The sequence below is a fragment of the Doryrhamphus excisus genome, linkage group LG14, assembly GCF_037039965.1.
Source record: "Doryrhamphus excisus strain RoL-2023G ecotype Guam linkage group LG14, RoL_Dexc_Guam_v1.1, whole genome shotgun sequence".
In the NCBI taxonomy this organism is placed as follows: Eukaryota; Metazoa; Chordata; class Actinopteri; order Syngnathiformes; family Syngnathidae; genus Doryrhamphus; species Doryrhamphus excisus.
In genome coordinates this window covers 15916444-15936069 of record NC_136370.1, presented here as the reverse complement: position 1 = coordinate 15936069, position 19626 = coordinate 15916444, and the positions used below count along the sequence as shown (strand labels likewise).

The window sequence follows — 19626 nt, the reverse complement described above, 5'->3', positions numbered from 1 at the left end:
ATGGTAATGCAGTACAAAACCGGAAGTCCTCGAGAGCGCTTGGGAGTGGGACCAATCACAGCCGAGTGTGTGTAGCAAGAGGAGGGCTGACGGTGGAGTAAATTAAACAGACCATTTGGGTCAGAAGCAGGAAGTCCATGGAAACACTACAGAGTGTTGCAGAGAGTTGCAGAATCTGGAAGATCTAGAAAGCTTTCTGTGAAGTGTATCATATGTAGTTGCTCTATAGGCATCCACAACACAATGGGTTGCCTTTAACATTTTTGATATGTCCCCCGTTGACTGTCAGGTGCATAACCGGAGGAGCATAATTATAATAATCATCATATCTCTGAACATGATGTATGTGAATCGCAATCTCAGTTCCAAGCAATAATGTGTATATATGTATATATATATATATATATATTTATTTAATTATTTATTTTTTATTTTATTTTTTGGCAGAATCTAGAGTACCGTTTTTTCTGATTTTCTGGGCTATAAGTCGCTCCGAAGTATAAGTCGCACAAGGCCAAAAATGCATAATTAGGTAGAAAAAAAACTTACATAAGTCACACTGGAGGGAGTATAAGTCGTCATTTTTGCGGGTAATTTATTTTTTCTTCTTGGAAGGCAAGTTCTAACAATAAAAGAAAAGAGAACAGGCTGAATAGGTGTAAGATATGCTAACACAATGGTTATTCAGCTACACAAAAAATAAACATGAACAGAAAAGGTGTCCAGTTTATGTAACATAAACAGTTTTTTCATTTATAAGTCGCTCTGGAGTATAAGTTGCAGGAACAACCAACCTATGAAAAAAAGTGTGACTTATAGTCCGGAAAATACTGTACATGTAACACAGATTCCCTAAAAGTTTTGTATCCAATGTCAATGTCCCACCTGTGCCCCTTTGCCAATGTTTTGCTTGATGGCGGCCATTTTTTCAACCAGTGTTGCTCACATTTATAAACTTGTGCTTATCATTCCCTTAAAGGTGTGTGGCAAAATTCATGCCGGTTCAGACCTAAAGTTACATGGGGTGTTTTGTCGAGCATGTTTAGTCGTGTGAGAAATTTCAAGTCAATCTGACTTATTGGGTTTAATTTAACAGTGCCCACCATATGGTGTATTTGGCCGAAAAATAATAGCACAGGCAACTCAGTTGGGGGACGTCTCCTGCCAAATTGTCACACTTTTGTGTTCAGCGGTTCAGACAAACACATTTATAAGGTGTTGTAAATTCCCTAGTATCAACGTTTTAGTGCAGGCATTGTGCAGGGCAAACTGCGATTGTTGTTACTTGTTCGTTGACATCCTCAATCATATTGATGCCTGCGCTTGTGAGAAAGATACCAGACGGTCATATATCAGACATTACATCAATGTCAAGTCAGACGGTCGTATCAGTACCAGTGCAGGCAGCAAGCATAGAAAAACCAAGCCGTGGAAATCTGAGTTGTGCTTCATCATTAAGGACCCATCAGTCATTCCACTGCATGTGATCTCACTATATGATCGGAACTGTGCGTTCCAACGAATCCACCTAAAATCACATACTGTCCTCGCTTGCAGTACTTGCAGTACTTAAAGGACACATACAGTACCCTCATTGGGGGTGAGTGGTGAATAGCACCTACAGTATTGACCTCTACTGAGCGATACTAATTTGGATCAGTGCCCAATTGAGCATGTTCATCAAGATTATTCACTATTCGCTCCATTAGTCAAATTAAAAGAGAATGCAAAACAAGCATATAAACATTAGCGTCTTTGTTTTCAGCATTGTCATTGTGAACTTGTTCCTGTCACGCTACCACGCAACCATGATAGACTGTTTGCATTTTCTGTGGTTTTTAATGACTGTAAAGCAACTGTGCTGAGATAATGGTTGCATCAGCAGCAACCACAGAGTTCATGCAAACGAACAGGAGTGTGAAGCATAGCTGGTCTGAATCAGGGTCTAGCACACAGTGTCACTACTGACAGTTTCATTGTTTTGCCTGTCTCCCTGGAAATGACACCCCCCCCCCACCCCCACCACCATCCTCCTAGTGTTGCACAAGCTGGTTAGCAGAGCAAATGTGTTTCCTTTTATAGCCTGGTGTTATTCAGCTATTGTATTCTCATCAGATGCAGACTTCAGCATCAAGGATGAGCACGGCATAGAGGTCACGCCGTCAGCCAGAGAAATAAATAACGCCACTTTGTCATCTGCTGCCTCCACTCGGAAGCCCGCTTTAGGGAAATGGAGGATTAAAAAAAAAACTTCCCGAGTTCAAAAGGATGAGGAGGAAATGGATATGACAGGATGAGAGCGAGCATGTTGGACTTTTTAGCTTTTAAAGCGTGTGATCTCCGCCGCATTGAAAATTGCTGAGTCACGCTTTGTCCAAATGTTGTGTGAAGCCACACGGTTGGTCAGCATCCTGCTCTTTTCTGGAGGTGGCGTTGGGAGTTTGCATCATCGACCGCCTTCTTGTCTAATACACAAAGAAGCCAGCAAAGGTGTGTTCTTGCCTGTTTCACTTTGTGTGCCCAATCCCTTTAGTACAGAATACGTATTTGCATAAACTGCATGGAAAAAATGATTTTTTTTTTCTGTGTTTGCTTGCAGAACAAAGTGAGTGTGTGTGTGTTATGGATCGGCTTTGTGATCCATCCTCAGGGAATATCCATCCCAGCCATGTCCACAGTGAGACTCTATCTGACAGCATCGCAATGCTATACAGTTTCACCACAGGGAAGAAGACACTGTTATAAAGAGGGCTTCTGTTATAAAGAGGGCTTCTTACAGGTTATATTTTTAAATATCTTTTTTTATCTGGAGCCCCGTTGAAAGTGTGATGTGCAGCAAGTCACAGCAAGTCAAATCATTGATGCTGACAGCTGGCACTGTGAACAAAAAAAAAAAAAAAACACAATGTTTGTTCAGTATTTGTGGGTTTTGCTGTGTGCACAAGAGTGTAAACACTTCTTGAATCGAATGACAAATCTCATATTGCACATGAAATGACCACTGTCAATACAAAAAAGGTGGTACTGATGCAAGGCTTTGTCTGTCACAGCACTGCAGTATTTCCTCTGTATGCGTACACAAACTGAACAACTTCCACTGTATTGATTGTGTATGTGGCTGCTTCCGGTCTGTGGTCATGGCACTGTGAATGATCATATCCTCTGCATGCTCTACATAGGAAAGTACACAGGGAAAAAAGGTAGGGATCAGCTGTTCAAATATACGCTTGAGTAAACAGACTATTTTACACTTGAGCTAAGTCGGTTTGTTCTCTCAACAATATGTTACCCATCCCCATTTTGTTAGCATCTGCCTGCGACAAACACGGTTTTAAAGAGAGCTCCATGTGTAGCTTTCATCTTAATTATTATTTGAGTTGTTTTTATGTGGCATCTAAATTCCATTTTTCAGATAGAGAAAAAGCCAGATCAATGGAGCCTGACGGTACCTTCGACTGAATCTTATGATTAGAGATCAATTAGAGATGCACACAGATTGCTTGTAGATCACTATTAGCAGAGAATGTACAACAAGTACACATTGGTAAAGTAAACTGTCCATCACTCAAATATCATTCATTTTCTTCAAGCGAATATCACTAAATGGAATTGTGACCAAAATATAAAGGTTTGCAAAAACACTCTCGAAGCAACTAAAATAAAATGTTGACAAAAAAATCAGTTAGGATTGCACCCATATACCCTTATATTAATGGAGTAATCAGAAAAAAACATATGTTTTCTTGTTTAGAGAGGACAAATTCAAACATTTCTCACTGTGCTCTGTATCTTTAGGTATGGTCCAGTGCTGATGGCTGAAACTGCACTGTTCATGTCCAGAGCGCCCCCTGTGGAAGGGAGGCCATTTGAGCTGAACATACAGGGTCTTCTTGACTCCCACGGGGATGACAACAGCACGGCTGAGAGATGCTACCGCGCACACTCTCGCAGCAGTGTACTACAGGGTCTGCCATTTGGGGGGGTGCCCACTGTCTTGGCTATCAATGTGGTCATGTGGATGGTGAGTATTGTATATTTATATAACAATCACAACATTGCGTAGTTTCTTAGCTACTGAGTGAGAAATCGCATTATCTGAAAATTAGATATTGGCTTTTTTGGCTTTTTTACATCCGACATCTGATATTTGATAGTGTCCAAAATGTTATTACCGATATCGACCGATACCGTTATAGGCGGCAGCTTGCCTCCAACAAATGTTGTGTCATGAACAAATGATATGCTTCTATTGTGTGTCAATATTTCATGTGACATGTCAATAGCTCACAAAGCTCGTGTTCCTCAGCAAAAACCTCCAAAATTAAATGTGAGCTAAATTGACCCCTTAAACCCGTCAATGCTGCTGTGAAAAAGCTTGTTGTTGAAGCTCTCATCGATGTAGCCAAGCATGCACAGGCCTAAAAAAATACATTTTCTGAATGCCACGTCTTAAACTGTCTTTTTTCCTAGAATAAATACTGTTTACAAGCGCACAGGCAGATATTTCTCTCCAGTTTGGCAGATAATAATAGGCTTCCGCTTTCTGCTGTCAGCGAACTGACTTCCGCTGTCAGGCTCCATTCTGCTCTGATATCGCTCTCAATCTGCCACCACCGTGTTTTAATTGGCTCATTTCATCACTGACTGGTTGTCAGGGCAACACAGGGGCTTGAGTACTGTCTATTAATGACAAGCATGAGTCTAAGCATGAGGTCCCCCCCCCGTCCTCCACCCCCGAGGAGCACGCCTCTGCATCAATTCCATCATCACATCTGAGACATTGGAGGAGAGCGTGCCCACACATTAAGACAAAGTCAAATAAAACAACACAGAGACAATGGATGTGAAGAAAGACAAAAGATCACAAAAGTTTGCAAATGTGAATACATACGCTGGTTGCCCTGATTGCTTGTGCATGTCAAGAATGAATCATTCATTAATTACAGGACCCCTATTATCATGTATTGTGTATGTATGTATGTAATAAGTATACGTCATTAAACGAAATGAGCCCTTTTTGATTTGTTGCTATTGATCGAATATTTTCTTGAGAGTGCACTGCATGTGTTTGTGTGTGTGCACACTTACCTGCCTGGTAGTTTCCACGACAACCACATACTACTCAAAGAGAGGAAGGTATCATGAAATAATTATTGGTGGGGGTAGTTATGCTCCTATGTACTGTAGATAGATTACGTAAATGCAATCGTAAGAATTTGTGAAGATGTTATATTGTTCTGTGCTGGCGGTAATCACAAGAGTGGTTTACGTTGTTATTTTTACAGGGGGCAAAAATGTTGCTGCACACCTGCCATTGGGACAAATTAGACTGCAGCACCATTAAGGATAATTATCATAATTATAGCACCCAGGTTTGTGATTGTTTGCAAATGTGTTTGTGTAGTGAATCTTGCATGTGTTGTGTGGTTCACAGTTCCTTTTGCTGATTTTCTCCTGTCTGAGGAAGGCAGCTTGGGACTATGGTCGTCTGGCTCTGTTGATGGAGAATGACAGGTGAATTCATGTCTTTGAATGTAGGCCTTGGCAACCAATGATGGAGAACTAGTCCCCTCATGCTGTAGCCTTGAGCTCCCTCTGCTGAGTGTATAGAAAACTGCATATTATTATCAATGTACTACAAAAGTCCAGCCATCCATTTTCTTTACCGCTTGTCATGCATTCTAGAGCCTATACCGGCTGTCTTCCGGTGAGAGACAGGGTACACGCTGGACTGGTTACCAGCCAATCGCAGAGCCCATATAGACAGCACTCATACTCACATTCAAACCTATGGACAGTTTAGAGGCTGCAGTTAACCGAGCATGCATAGTTTTTGGAATGTGGGAGGAAAGAAGGAAGAATGTGCAAACTCCACACAGAGATGTTCGAAGGGAGCTAAAAACAACCAAACAAAAAACACAATCTCCTGACTGGGAGGCCAACATGCTAAACACTAGGCCACCGTGAGGCCCGTAGTAGAAAAGCGAATCACAAAAATATTTATATATATATATGATTCACTTTTTCACGATTCATTAAATAACTGTGTTCACCTATCATATTTAAGTATTTGGGGTGTCATCACCTTACTTTGTCAATCATTCACATTCATTATATTTGGCAGAAATGTTAATTTTAGTCCCATCCCATTGCATTCCCATCAACACTTCTCCATGTTTTCATGCTGGTTAGTGAACTAAATTTTCTCTGCACAAACTAACTATAGTTATATATTTGATACATGGCAACTGTTTTACGTTTGTAATCCTAATTTTATCCATAAAAGTGTCATACATTCTGTCCCCTTTTTTCAGGAGTACTTCAGACGAAATAGAAGTACAATAAGAAACTGACTATTAAAGAGTATGTGAACATCCCTGACTACAACTTGACTCTGACTACTTGAAAGTCATGTTGCGAGCTTGTATGTTAAAGGTTTAAATACTTTGGACGCAACTGGCGGGCCGGATTCAGACGCTTAGCGGGCCGTATTTGGCCCCCGGGCCGTAGTTTGCTCACCTCTGGACTAATCCAAACAGACGCTAAACAAATCTTTTCATCATTTTATAACAAAACACGTTATATTTTAACAATTCCAAATGCATATGAAAGGGAATAAATTAACATTTAAGATTACTTTAAGCTACCTTTTAGCAAAGGCAGTGAGATCAACACCTTTCTCATAAACACCACCTTACTGTTTTGCTGTGAGCTAATCACCTCAATAACCTGAAACCTTTTGATAAAGAAGGTGAGAAACACTATTGAATTCAAGAAATAACTTTAGGAATTGTTGAACACATGTAAAACTATAATTGTATACCAATTAAAAACATGATTTGTGTTAACATTTTTGAGAGTCAACCACTGATGACTCATAGACAGGAGAGCTAGCTGTTGCCATTTTATGGGTAAGCTAACAAGGACAGTTGTGATAAAAATACATTAAGAGCATAGTTGGATTAACGCAGTGTATTCAAAACATAACAAGACTTGTGTCATAACCAGAAAATGTGTACAAGCTGAGACAAAATTTTGGCGTACATTTTTTATGTTTACTAAACAACATGCTAACCAGGGCGGATGCTAATCGAGGTTCCATTGTGACAGTATAGGTTTATGTGTGTAGAGACATCGCAAAGTACAAACATTATACAAATTTGGGTGTTTTCAATCATTTTTCTGGTCTATGTCTATATTTGTGTTTATGTAAATGTTTTGAAAAACATTTTTTTTATAAAACTAAGGAGCCGGTTGCTTGAATAGCATTCAATTAGCTCCATAGTGTCAACATTCACACATAATTTCAGGAGTACTTTGCAGTGCTTAAAAGGGAAATGACCTTTATTTTGTATTTAAATATCTGTGATGAGATGTCAGCTTGTGATTTTCTTTTTTCAGCCTTACGTCGCTGTTCTATGGAGAACCAAGTGAGAAAGAGAAATCTCCTTCGGAGTCCAGCCCTTCTGACTCGGAGACAAAGGACATGGTGAGTTTTGACCCAGTAGACATTTTCATGAGAAGCTAAATGCCACCAAGTAGACCATAATACTGTATCATTTACACACTTATAGTTAAAGCTCCTTTGTGGTTTTATCTTTTCTAGGGTTTTTGCTCATGGCTGAAATCTCTTTACCATATGAAGTAAGTTCAAAGTTGAAAAGCGTTTTGTCCTTTTCTACATCGATATGCTAGGCCTCGGTCCTCAGAACTGATGTCACCCTAAAATCTAAAGTCATGTTCTCTCTCATTTACGAGCGAAAACAAACAAGTCTGGCCTCACGCAACCACTGGTGCCGTGGTTCCCCACTGAATATTTGCACTTTGCTGGACTCTGACTGACATAACAGATTCAGGGCCGTAAAAAGCTATTTCCCCGGTGTTCATGGGTTTCCATAGTGTTATGCTGGGGTTTGGCTGCCTGTTTTTAGCTCTCGTGCCAGTGGCTAACTCTGGGATCCCTGGGAAAAGTGTAAAGCCACCCTGCAAGTTTTTCATGTGTGTGGGCTGCTGTGAGACCAGCATGTACCTCTCTCCCTCTTCTTCTTCTTCTTCTTTTGGAACTTCCTGTCCGGTTACCACAACGCCTAATGCCAAAGTAGTGGTGCCACCACTTTATTATTATGAGGTATAGTGGCAGCTGTATTCAGTTATGTATTATTAACATTTGTATCTTTCCAGTCGTTCATTTGTTTGGTACTTCCAGCGCTGTCACAGTTGTCGCTTTCATTCTGCAGGGACGAGGAGATCCGCAGCAAGTGCGGCATTGACTCCGTCACATACCTGTCCTTCCAGCGCCATATCATCCTGCTGATGACCGTGGTGTGCCTGCTTTCTCTGGCTGTCATCCTGCCAATCAATTTTTCTGGGAATCTCTTAGGTACATGGAGCCTCCTATTGTTTTTATAAACAATACAAAGTTTATTTAAAGAACAGAATTTATTCAATCGTTGAAGGGTGTTTGAACTGTAGAAATACACTCCCAGTTTTCATGAGCCGAACTCGAACTTTTCCTATCTACACGAAAAGCCAATGAATTTCAAATATCGTTCACAAATTTGTGTCAGTAAGCATTAATAATTCATAATCCATTCGCCTCACAGGTGAGACATATCGAGATTGAACAGCATTATTATTGTACAGGTGTGCCCGAGGTTGGCCACAATAAAAGGCCAGTTCAAAATATGTTACGCAGTTCAAATTTTGCGGCTTCACTCTGTCACAGCGTTTTTTTTGTTTTTTTTTAAAAAAAGCATATTCAATCAAAATATGCATTGTGTATTTTTTGAGTGAATCAAGCATTTTGAAACAAAAAAGTATGACACTTGAATTGTGAATTGTGTTTTGGTTACTAGGTGTCAGTAATTTGGTGAGACATGCACCAGTCTGGATTCCCGGAACGACAAGTACTTTTGCAGGTTTAAATGATCTCACAGCAGGCACGAGAATAATAATAATCATAATCATAATAACAATATGGGCTAGTGTTATGGCCATAACCCACGAAAAGCAAAAATTCAACTCTGAAACCCTGACGGGACTTCCTGTCCTCCACACATCTGTGTGCTTACTCCTCTGCGGAACACATTTACTAGCCTTGCAACGCGGGGCCTTGCATTATCATGCTGCAACATCTGTGTGCATTCAATATGTACTGTACTTTTTGGAGTGGTCTTTTATTGTAGCCAACCTGAAGCACACCAATGCAATAACCATACTCATACACTCATAATCAGCATCTTCATATGCCAAACCTGTGAGGTGGATGTATTATGAATTATAAATGCTCACAAACAGGTTTAGACAGATTTCTGAACAATATTTGAGATAGGCCTTTTGTGTACACAGAAAAAGTTATACTGAGCTCGGCTCATGACAAATGGGAGTAAAAATAAAATTGTTGCGTTTATATTTTTGTGGAGACAATTATTTGCTTCTTGTTAACATACACACGCAGGCGTCAAAAGGTCGCGGGCACACGTTGCTAAATAGCAACAGAAACACCATTTGGCATTTGTGTGTTTATTTTATTGAAAGTGTTGAGCAAGCCATTCTATAATAGGATGAAGGCAGCATCCATTTTGGGGTTCATGCGGTGCTGGGCGGTCCACAGAACCACTTTATTGCTGTTGACTGTCATCTTCCAATGTGCCACCCTAGTCATTAAACAAACAGCATTTGACATGCTGCCATAGCAACAGCAAACAAAGGGTGTCCAAATTAAAAGTGGCTCCAGAGTCGGGTGTAAGTGTGAGTGATGTTTAAACTTGGTGCAAAATGTCACAGAGAAGCTGGGATTCCTCCCAAAGTCTCTTAAAAATAGTAAAGTTGGCCTCACCCAAACGAGGAGGTTTCCTTCAGGTCCAATTAAAATGTTTCACTTTTGTCATGTTTCATTATTTTTACAGGAGACAGTCCTGAGAACTTCGGTAGAACAACACTGGCTAATGTTAGCGCACAGTAAGTCCAACATGGCTCGCTTGACATCCAATGTTATGTAAGCCATAAAATGGATAGTTCAGACTATATTGGTGTTTTTTCGGCCGCACAGGGACAGCTTCCTGTGGCTGCACGCCATATTTGCTTTAGTCTACTTCCTCGTCACGTTCCTATGTATGGCTCACCACTCGATACGGCTGCAGTACAGAGAAGATGAGAAGGTCAGTCACATGATTTATTCTTGTGTGAATGCTGAGATTCAAGCATTTTAATGCTGTATGATATCACCGATGCAAATGAGGTTATTTCATTGTTAGGTCATATCAACTCTACTCACAGAAATCACTAATTGCTATAATATACTGAGCCACACATGCCCATGGCATATTGTGGTATGCTCAGGTCAATTAGGACATTTTGAGTTTGTCAACCCATGGTAAATCCAAGGAGGCCATTAAGTCAATATAACAGTCTGACTTCATCTTACAAAATATGCTAAACTCATCACACAGCAACTTAACACACAAAAGGTAGGTTAGAAATATACAATGTAAGTTTAAAATTAAAGAAAAATTTAATTTCTTCACATAATGCCTTTCGACCTCCTGTCAAAGAAAGAGCTCCTGTTTCCTCACTGTCTTGTGAGCGGCACAATTACGGTATATACGCAAACCAAACTACTTCCTGTAACTATTCTTCCTGTACTCACCAGTAGCCTGGAGAGACAGAGCTACTACACAAAGACCCACTCGATTAACATTGTCATTTCTTAAAAGAGGTTGCCTTATATTCAGGGTCGTCTTATATTTTGTGATATTTTAAACAAATGTTTTACTTGCATTTTGTGTTCCAGGTTGCAAGAACACTGATGATCACGTGCATACCCAGAGATATCGCTGACCCAGGACTGATTACAAAACATTTACAGTACGTGTGCTATCCTTTGCTTTTTTTTGTTCAGTAGTCCAATTTCCTTTATAATTTTACACAATTGCAATATATTCATTATCCTTTTATTCCTTGACTAGTGAAGCCTATCCCAGCTGCACCGTCACTGATATCCGCTTCTGTTTCGATGTCAACAAACTGATGAGGCTGGACTTTGAGAGGTAAAGACAGGCTTTACTTTTACTACCCAAAATTCTTACAATTCTTACAATTGATTGGTTTTACAGGCGCAAGGCTATGAAAGGAAGGCTGTATTTTGCCACAAAGTCTCAAAAAGAGGGAAAGATTATGATCAAGACTCACCCCTGTGCGCAGATATTCTGCTGTGACATATGTGGATTTGAAAAGGTAAGTCGTCTTGTTTGTGGTGCACTGACAGTATATATCCACTGGGTGGTGCTACAGTTTAAATGTATGTGTGTATGTAATGTAAATCTGGTTGTCTCTGTGTTGAAGTACTGTAACTTTTATGGCAGGTGGATGCAGAACAATACTACAGCGAATTAGAGGAGAAGTGGACAGATGAGTTCAATGCTGAGAAGAACCGCATCTCCATGAAGAGGCTGGGCATCGCCTTTGTGACGTTCCGGGATGAAAGGATGACTGCTGTGTGAGTCCAACTGACTTCAGGAAGCCATCCGGTCTGTTTGCGTTGAGGTGATACTGTACAGCTTTATTCCAAGAAGTTCTTGTTGTGTTTTCAAGAATCGTGAAAGACTACAGTAGAGTGCACTGTCGTCGAAGACCACAGCAGTCCAGCATCACCACTGTGGTCCAGTCTCACGAATGGGGCATCCGCTACGCACCCGCTCCCAGTGATATCATCTGGTCAGTATTAACACATTATACAACACCCCCAAAAAATACACCAACCGACTACATTTTGCTCAGTATATCCTTCTATTATACAAGGTAAATATAATACATTTAATATAAATATTAACTGTAATTTAATTGTGATTGGTCTAAGACTGCAAGGGTATAAAAAAGGTAAAACGTGGCTATTTCAGGCCCCTGTCACTGCAGTACAAATATGTCAAGAGGGGAATGTGGGAAATGTCCTGTCGGATGTTGAGGCTTATTATCCTTCCACCCCCTCACACCTATAGGGAAAACCTGTCAGTCTGTGGATCTCGCTGGTGGCTTCGCTGCATCCTCCTCAACATCCTCCTCTTTCTGCTGCTCTTCTTCCTCACCACTCCTGCCATAATTGTCAACACCATGGATAAGTTCAATGTCACCAGGCCTGTGGAGAGTCTGCAGGTCAGTCAGAGTTGGAGGCCAAGTGGAATTACAGCTGCTGTTTGTCCATCTTTTATTTATTTATCCACGCTCTCTCTGTCCAATACAGAGTCCTATCATCACTCAGTTCTTCCCAACCCTCCTGCTGTGGGTGTTTTCAGTACTGCTGCCCTTTATTGTCTACTACTCAGCCTTCTTTGAGTCCCACTGGACCAGGTAGTCCCCAGCTTTTCCTTCCTAATGACTCCTCAGACGGGTCTTCATGTGTCCATGCGTAGTTTTTTTTTCTTTCATTTTATTCCCTCCTTCACCTTGTTGCTCTTGTTACGCTCCTTCCCTCTGTCATTTTGCTCACACTGTTATTCTGGGAAGGTTGTCATAGAGATCTCCATGTGAGGATAGCAATATGCACAGCAGTCACCGTGCACCGCTCCTCGGTGCGGCGGGAGGCGGAGCAGAGCAGCTGCACATAAGGAGACAACCTCATGCGGCACCTATTAGCACCCTGTCTTTACATAACCACCCCCACAAACGTGTTGTGCAGGCGTGATGTGTGAAGGACCGAATGCAAATCAACTGTTTACTGAAGTGAAAAGCCTAGTCCGTGCTAATGAGCCCGCCAGCTCCATAACAAGTCAGCTGACACGCGGCGGCATGATTTCACATGATGTAGTAATCATGCAATCAAGAATTCTGTCACAAAATGTTGAAATGTCAAAATCGCATGAGTACAATTGGTCACAATAGAACAGGGGTCTCAAACTCAATTTACTTGGGGGCCACTGGAGCTCGGGTCTGGGTGAGACTGGGCCACATCAGGTTTTAAAAAAAAAAAAACGCATTTATTAAAAACAGAAAAATATACAAACTTTTTCAGTGCTTTGGTTCCGCTTTTCTACAATAAAAGCGCTGATAAAACATTCCACTTCTCTCAAATATCTTAATTTTTATTTTTCTGCACAAAATAAGATGAAAAATAAACAAATCAAGAATAAAGAAAATCAATCAATCAGTAATAAATAAATATAATAATAATAATAAAACAGCAAATAATAAAAACTTAAGAAACCACATATAGTTGTTGGATAGACAAATTATTTTTTTCAGATTAAAATGATTAAAACAAAGCATTATTAGAGCCCTGTAGACACGACTATAGTCACATTTATACTCTTTTTATTTACAACATATTGCGCAACTGCAGGGTCTTGAGACACATGCTAACTCGCAAACTAGAGATCTAGCGACCTAAACGGTAGCCTTCAAGTTATTTCCTTTAAACTTAAAAGAGCCAAAAACTTACCACTTCCACACGGATAGGGAGGATAACTATTAACAGTTATTTAACCTTTAACATGAACATTAATCAAACGTAATAATTTTTTCTGGGTACATGATACCATACAGCATTCATATCAAACTTGCGCGGGCCGCACTAACATTAAACTTTCATATCAAGGCGGGGGCCTCAAACTAGTGTCCTGCGGGCCACATTTGGCCCGCGGGCTGCGTGTTTGAGACCCCTGCAATAGAACTTTGTGCAGGCGTTGTCCATGTATGCATTGCGTAGTGATGTCGTGTTATGTATTTAATTTGTCCAGATCCGGTGAGAACCAGGTCACAATGCACAAGTGCTTTTTGCTTCTGGTTTTTATGGTCCTCATCCTGCCCTCTCTTGGTCTGTCCAGGTACGACCCCAGAAGCAGCACATGAACATACTGTCAAATAAAACTTACTTTTGACTTAACCCTCATGTACTTTATATTCTTTTACAGTTTAGACCTGTTTTTCACTTGGCTTTTTGATGTCAACTTTCTGGATGAAAAGGACGTCAAATTCCAGTAAGATGTTCAAAATGCATACGTTCATTCATTTTATAAAAACACATTGACAATATGTCTTTCTACGCAGGTGTGTGTTCCTCCCTGACAACGGTGCGTTCTTTGTCAACTATGTGATCACATCCGGGCTGATTGGCACCGCCATGGAGCTACTTCGTATCCCGGCACTGACGGTGTACGGCCTTCGTCTCTGCTTTGCAAAGTCCCAGGCTGAGCGCATTCATGTCAAGCGGGTGAGCAAAGTGTCTGGGTTTTTGGATTTGCCAGATTGTGGTTAAGTTTTATTGTGCTTGTGTGTCCGCACACAGAGTCAGACCTACGAGTTCCAGTTTGGCCTGGAGTACGCCTGGACCATGTGTATCTTTGCCGTCAGTGTGACCTACAGCATCACATGCCCCATTATTACACCCTTTGGTGAGTGATATTCACTGACCTTCTCACTGCCTTTTTCTGTGCGTGTTTATGTGTGTAACCTCATGCTGCTCTTCGGCCTGCCAGTCCAGAGTGTCGGTTTGCTGCTGTTGTCCCAGACACTCAGACACAGCAGGTTTTTTGATGCCAGACGCCCACTCTGCTCCAGTCTCGGGCCCGGAGCTCCACAGTCACCACCAAATTGACTTTTCCAATCCTATTCTCAGTTTGGGAAAACAAAAGAGACTAATAAAATGTGTCTTAGGTTCTCGGTTCTTGGTCACAACACGGAAAAACACCTACAGTAATCCCTTGTTTATTGCAGTTAATCATTTTGTCATTTGAAAGTAAAAACGATCTCAGGGAAGAACTAAATTTGAAACGTAGGACTACGTTAAAAAGCCATAGCATTTTACTATATGAAATCAAACTATGGAATGGATTGAGTAAGGACCTCAAACAATGCACAACGATGAGACAATTCAAGAAACAATACAAGCAGTTGATGTTTGCTAAATACAAGGATGAAGAGTCTTGAACCAGTCATGATGTGCTATATATATCACTATATTGACACTTACTATGGTACCCATTATGTCATTGGATGGTCATATCAACCCGTACTTCGGTACATGACAAAAAAAAAAAAAAATTAAAACAAAAAAAACATCCTTAAACTACATTAGGAAAGCAGGAAGTGAACAAATGTAACAGTTACTGATTGTAAAAGTACCAGATGGAGGGGTAGGATTTAATAAGCTTTGCTTCTTCCTACTCCTTTTGGACATGTGGAACTGTGAACTGATTATGTGATGCATTCAATTGTAATCTGATGCATGTTCAAATGAAATAAAACCATTAAAAATAAAAATAAAAACATTTTAATTAAAAAAATACAATTAAATAAAATTAAATTATATTAGGAAAGCAGGAAGTGAACAAATGTAACAGTTACTGATTGTAAAAGTACCAGATGGAGGGGTAGGATTTAATAAGCTTTGCTTCTTCCTACTCCTTTTGGACATGTGGAACTGTGAACTGATTATGTGATGCACTCAATTGTAATCTGATGCATGTTCAAATGAAATAAAACCATTACCATTACCATTACCAAAGTGATATCATGTAAAATACTGCTCAACATGTGTTAAATCTTACTACATTTTGTTCCCATGGTTCCATAGAAAATGATAGATCTTACTTCCATGTGACAAATGTGAAAAAGCTTTCTGAGACACATTTGCTGCTAAATTTATTTATGTGTCTTCATGCACCTTTTCAGGTCTGCTTTATGTAATCCTGAAGCACATGGTGGACCGATACAACATCTACTATGCATACATTCCCACCAAGCTCAACCAGCGCATCCACAGAGCCGCCATCCATCAGGTGGTCTTGGCTCCCATCCTCTGTATCTTCTGGCTGCTCTTCTTCTCTGTACTCAGATTAGGTACTTCTTCACTTCCATCCAAGCTGAAGACCTGACATGAATTAACTGAGTTTGTGCTGCCTTCACAGGTGCAGTCCATCCCATTACTCTGTTTACATTGGTGTCCCTGATCTTCTCTATCGCCATCTCGCTTTTCCGCTTGTGCCTTAAGAAGCAACCAGACAAGTCAACCAGCTATCAGGTCAGCATACTCAAACTGGGCTAAATTCAGCTTTAGATGCACTGCTAAATAATGAACCATGTTTTTAGTGCTGCTCACCTTCCCATGATGGAACATGTGCATGTGTTTCAGATGTCCAATCAGCCGACAGAGCGAACATTCACTGATACAGACAGGAGTACCGTTACTTCAACCACAGCTTCCAGTGTACAGTAACATATCTTACGGTTATATGCTGCTTTTAAATGCACTCTGGTCTGTGTAGTTGGCTTTATCACACACAGGTTTACTTTGTTGTTGTGGTGTTTAAAGGCGAGTGTACAGTCACTTGTTGTTAATTTTAATGCGTTACAACTAATGGCACATTTCTTGGGGACAAATATGATAACAAAAATTCAGTAGCTCATAAGTTCATTTTTTTGGCAGTAAAATGACACAGCTGGTGATAGAAGAATTTTGGTTATTCTTAAGAAAATCATGCAAATGTCCATATATCAGCTCCTAAATTCAACTCTCATGAGCAATTTTTGTTGTCGTTATGTGTCCAAAAAGTGGTGTAATAATTTTTCTGTGACTGTATTTATGTACTGCTTTCAGGCACTGACATTACAGATCAGACAAAAACTAACAAATGTCGGCTTCACGAGCTATAAAAGTAGTGACCCACTGTCAATCAGATTTATTCATTCTGTCACCTAAACATAATGCCACAATATTATTCAATTACATTGTGACGTAGTGTAAGGTGAGACATTTCCTATGGTAATGTATGTACGCTATTCTGGAAATCATAATAATCCAAAACTAAGTGCCTCACATTAACATACTTGGACTAAAACTACATGTGTTACTTTAATTGGAGATGTAGTGGTATACATTTGAGTGTTGTATACTTAAAGTTAAGCCTTAAACTATTCATAGTCTGGCCACATTTGGAGTTATTGAATTATTATCCTGGATATATTATTTAATCGACTTGCTTGAGGTAAAAAAAAAAATGTCAAAAGACTAAGAACTTGTGTTTTCAGTAGGGCTGTGATTTAAATATTTAATCACGATTAATCAGATTTGTCTATAAAACTAATTAATTACGGCTAGAAAGACTTGATCTCAAAACAATACATTTATTTTCCATATTATTTAATCAACTTGCTTGAGCTAAAAAAAATGGCAAAAGACTAAGAACTTGTGTTTTCAGTTGGGCTGTGATTTAAATATTTAATCACGATTAATTACATTTGTCTATAAAACTAATTAATTACAGCTAGAAAGACTTGATCTCAAAACAATACATTTATTTTCCATATTATTTAATCGACTTGCTTGAGCTAAAAAAAAAATGGCAAAAGACTAAGAACTTGTGTTTTCAGTAGGGCTGTGATTTAAATATTTAATCACGATTAATCACATTTGTCTATAAAACTAATTAATTACAGCTAGAAAGACTTGATCTCAAAACAATACATTTATTTTCCATATTATTTAATCGACTTGCTTGAGCAAAAAAAAATGGCAAAAGACTAAGAACTTGTGTTTTCAGTAGGGCTGTGATTTAAATATTTAATCACGATTAATCACATTTGTCTATAAAACTAATTAATTACGGCTAGAAAGACTTGATCTCAAAACAATAAATTTATTTCCAGCCATTCAAATCACTTTAACAAGCTAAATGTAACGCTATAACATTGAGAGATGAAACCACAGAGGTCAAAGCATTGAGCCTTGAGGCGCTCCGCTCCATAATATAAATGTGAAATTATTGATACTAAGTAATCAGCATACAAAACAACAGGTATGATCGTTCAACATGTCGTATAGTGTCCGCTTCATCAAAAGCAGTATCTTGATATAAAAACACAGCCAGCCTTTATTTAGTCTAAAATGACGCCTCAGTTCTGTGAAGCTATAATTAAAGTCTGTGTCAACCCCCTGACCCGATTGACTTGCGTGACACAGCTACTGTATATGTTGATCTCCTTTCAGCTCTTTGTGGCATCCGTCCTGCTGGAACCAGAGCTCGCGCTGACCCCCATGCCTTCCCCGGCCCACCACAGCTATGGCGCCATGGCCAGCTCCCAGAGTTCAAGCCACGGCCCGGCAGAAGAAGACGAAGAAGAAGATGAGGAGGGAACGGAAGACCACATTCAGACCCGTGAGACTCAACTCCAAGACCCTCCTGACACTAACTGCTCCAGCCCACTTATGGACAGCCCAGTGGGCCGCCAGTGACACCAATCATCTCCTGAAAGCTGATTTCCTTGTGGACGTCGTGCTGCTTTTCTTCACTTGACTTCAGACTCAGCTGCCTTAGATCAACAGCGGAGACTCGGCTTTTTGAGATGCGAACACAGGAACAGGATCCCCGTCGTCACATCCAGAATATGTCTTTCTACACCAAAATACATATCTATCAAGATTATTAACAAAATATCCATCTGGGGTTTTTCTCCAAGTGATGGAAGGGAAACTGTCTATAGGATCGCTATACACATCATGGCCCTTGGTGCATGAGTGGAGGTGAAAGATCCCACCAGAGTGGGTGGTGTGATCAGGCTCGCCCCGCCAGACTGACTGAGCGGTCCGGGCTTGGGTGATATCTTCTTAGTGGCGGCCAGAGCTTGGCGAGGCTGAGGGGGAGGGCAGCGAGTTGCGAAGCCATCTGCAGTGAGAGAGCTGACAGACGGAGGGTGCAGTGGAACGCTGAGATGTACCGTAGGATATGGACGCTCTGCCCAGGCACAAGCGGCGTCTCTCTACCTGAAGCTTCTATGACTTACTTCAGCATTTATTTTGGCAGGCGTACTGTATGTGTGCTGTCCGTGACATTATGTCTTGATCTTTGAGTTGCAGTTCTTAGTAGGGATGCTACGATCGGGGTTTTATGCTGCTGATTCCCACAAGATCGGCCCATACCGATACAAATCACATGGCTTAAAATGCCTTCATGGGAGACAGGAGTTCGATTCCACGCTTGGCTATCTCTGTGTGGAGTTTGCATGTTCTCCCCGTGCATGCGTGGGTTTTCTCCGGGTACTCCGGTTTCCTCCCACATTCCAAAAACATGCTAGGTTAATTGGCAACTCCAAATTGTCCATAGGTATGAATGTGAGTGTGAATGGTTGTTTGTCTATATGTGCCCTGTGATTGGCTGATGAATGAAAAATGCCTTTTTGTGGACACTAAATTGATAGCAAATAAATATTCATTCATTCATTTTCTACCGCTTTTCCTCACAAGGGTCGCGTGGGGTGCTGGAGCCTATCCCAGCTGTCTTCGGGCGAGAGGCGGGGTACACCCTGGACTGGTCGCCAGCCAATCACAGGGCACATATAGACAAACAACCATTCACACTCACATTCATACCTATGGACAATTGGGAGTCGCCAATTAGCATTAGCTCGACTGCCGTGCCGCCCCCTCTGTGACAATGCATTTTAATTTTAGTAGTTGTAGCTTAAATATATATATAGCGTACCCCAGGGGTCAATACTGGGACCATAGCTGTTCAACCTATACTGTATATTAATGACATCTGTCACAAAAGAGCTAAAGCTAGTATTATTTACGGACAATACTACTGAGAAAGCACACAAGGGCCAAAAAAATTAAAAAAAACTATATTAATTTCAAAA

At 40.5% G+C, this 19626-nt stretch overlaps 1 protein-coding gene across 3 annotated transcripts in view; it reads left to right on the top strand.

The window, feature by feature from the left end:
• The window catches only part of tmem63c (transmembrane protein 63C), a 27456-nt gene extending 7830 nt beyond the window's left edge, over positions 1-19626 (top strand). The window contains exons 1-23 of one of the 3 annotated variants that reach the window (XM_078795895.1): positions 2156-2490; positions 3796-4021; positions 5435-5514; positions 7402-7489; positions 7607-7644; positions 8238-8380; positions 9909-9960; positions 10052-10160; positions 10793-10866; positions 10968-11048; positions 11115-11235; positions 11364-11497; positions 11593-11715; positions 11997-12150; positions 12239-12345; positions 13731-13817; positions 13905-13970; positions 14041-14203; positions 14279-14384; positions 15664-15831; positions 15900-16012; positions 16124-16198; positions 17978-19626. In XM_078795895.1, the coding sequence (XP_078652021.1) occupies positions 3812-4021; positions 5435-5514; positions 7402-7489; positions 7607-7644; positions 8238-8380; positions 9909-9960; positions 10052-10160; positions 10793-10866; positions 10968-11048; positions 11115-11235; positions 11364-11497; positions 11593-11715; positions 11997-12150; positions 12239-12345; positions 13731-13817; positions 13905-13970; positions 14041-14203; positions 14279-14384; positions 15664-15831; positions 15900-16012; positions 16124-16198; positions 17978-18223 (2538 nt within the window). In that variant the 5' untranslated portion in view covers positions 2156-2490; positions 3796-3811 and the 3' untranslated portion in view covers positions 18224-19626. Of the gene's footprint in view, positions 1-2155; positions 2491-3795; positions 4022-5434; positions 5515-7401; positions 7490-7606; positions 7645-8237; positions 8381-9908; positions 9961-10051; positions 10161-10792; positions 10867-10967; positions 11049-11114; positions 11236-11363; positions 11498-11592; positions 11716-11996; positions 12151-12238; positions 12346-13730; positions 13818-13904; positions 13971-14040; positions 14204-14278; positions 14385-15663; positions 15832-15899; positions 16013-16123; positions 16199-17977 lie in introns of those variants that run through there. The other 2 variants (XM_078795896.1, XM_058090621.2) reach the window with 2 other exon arrangements.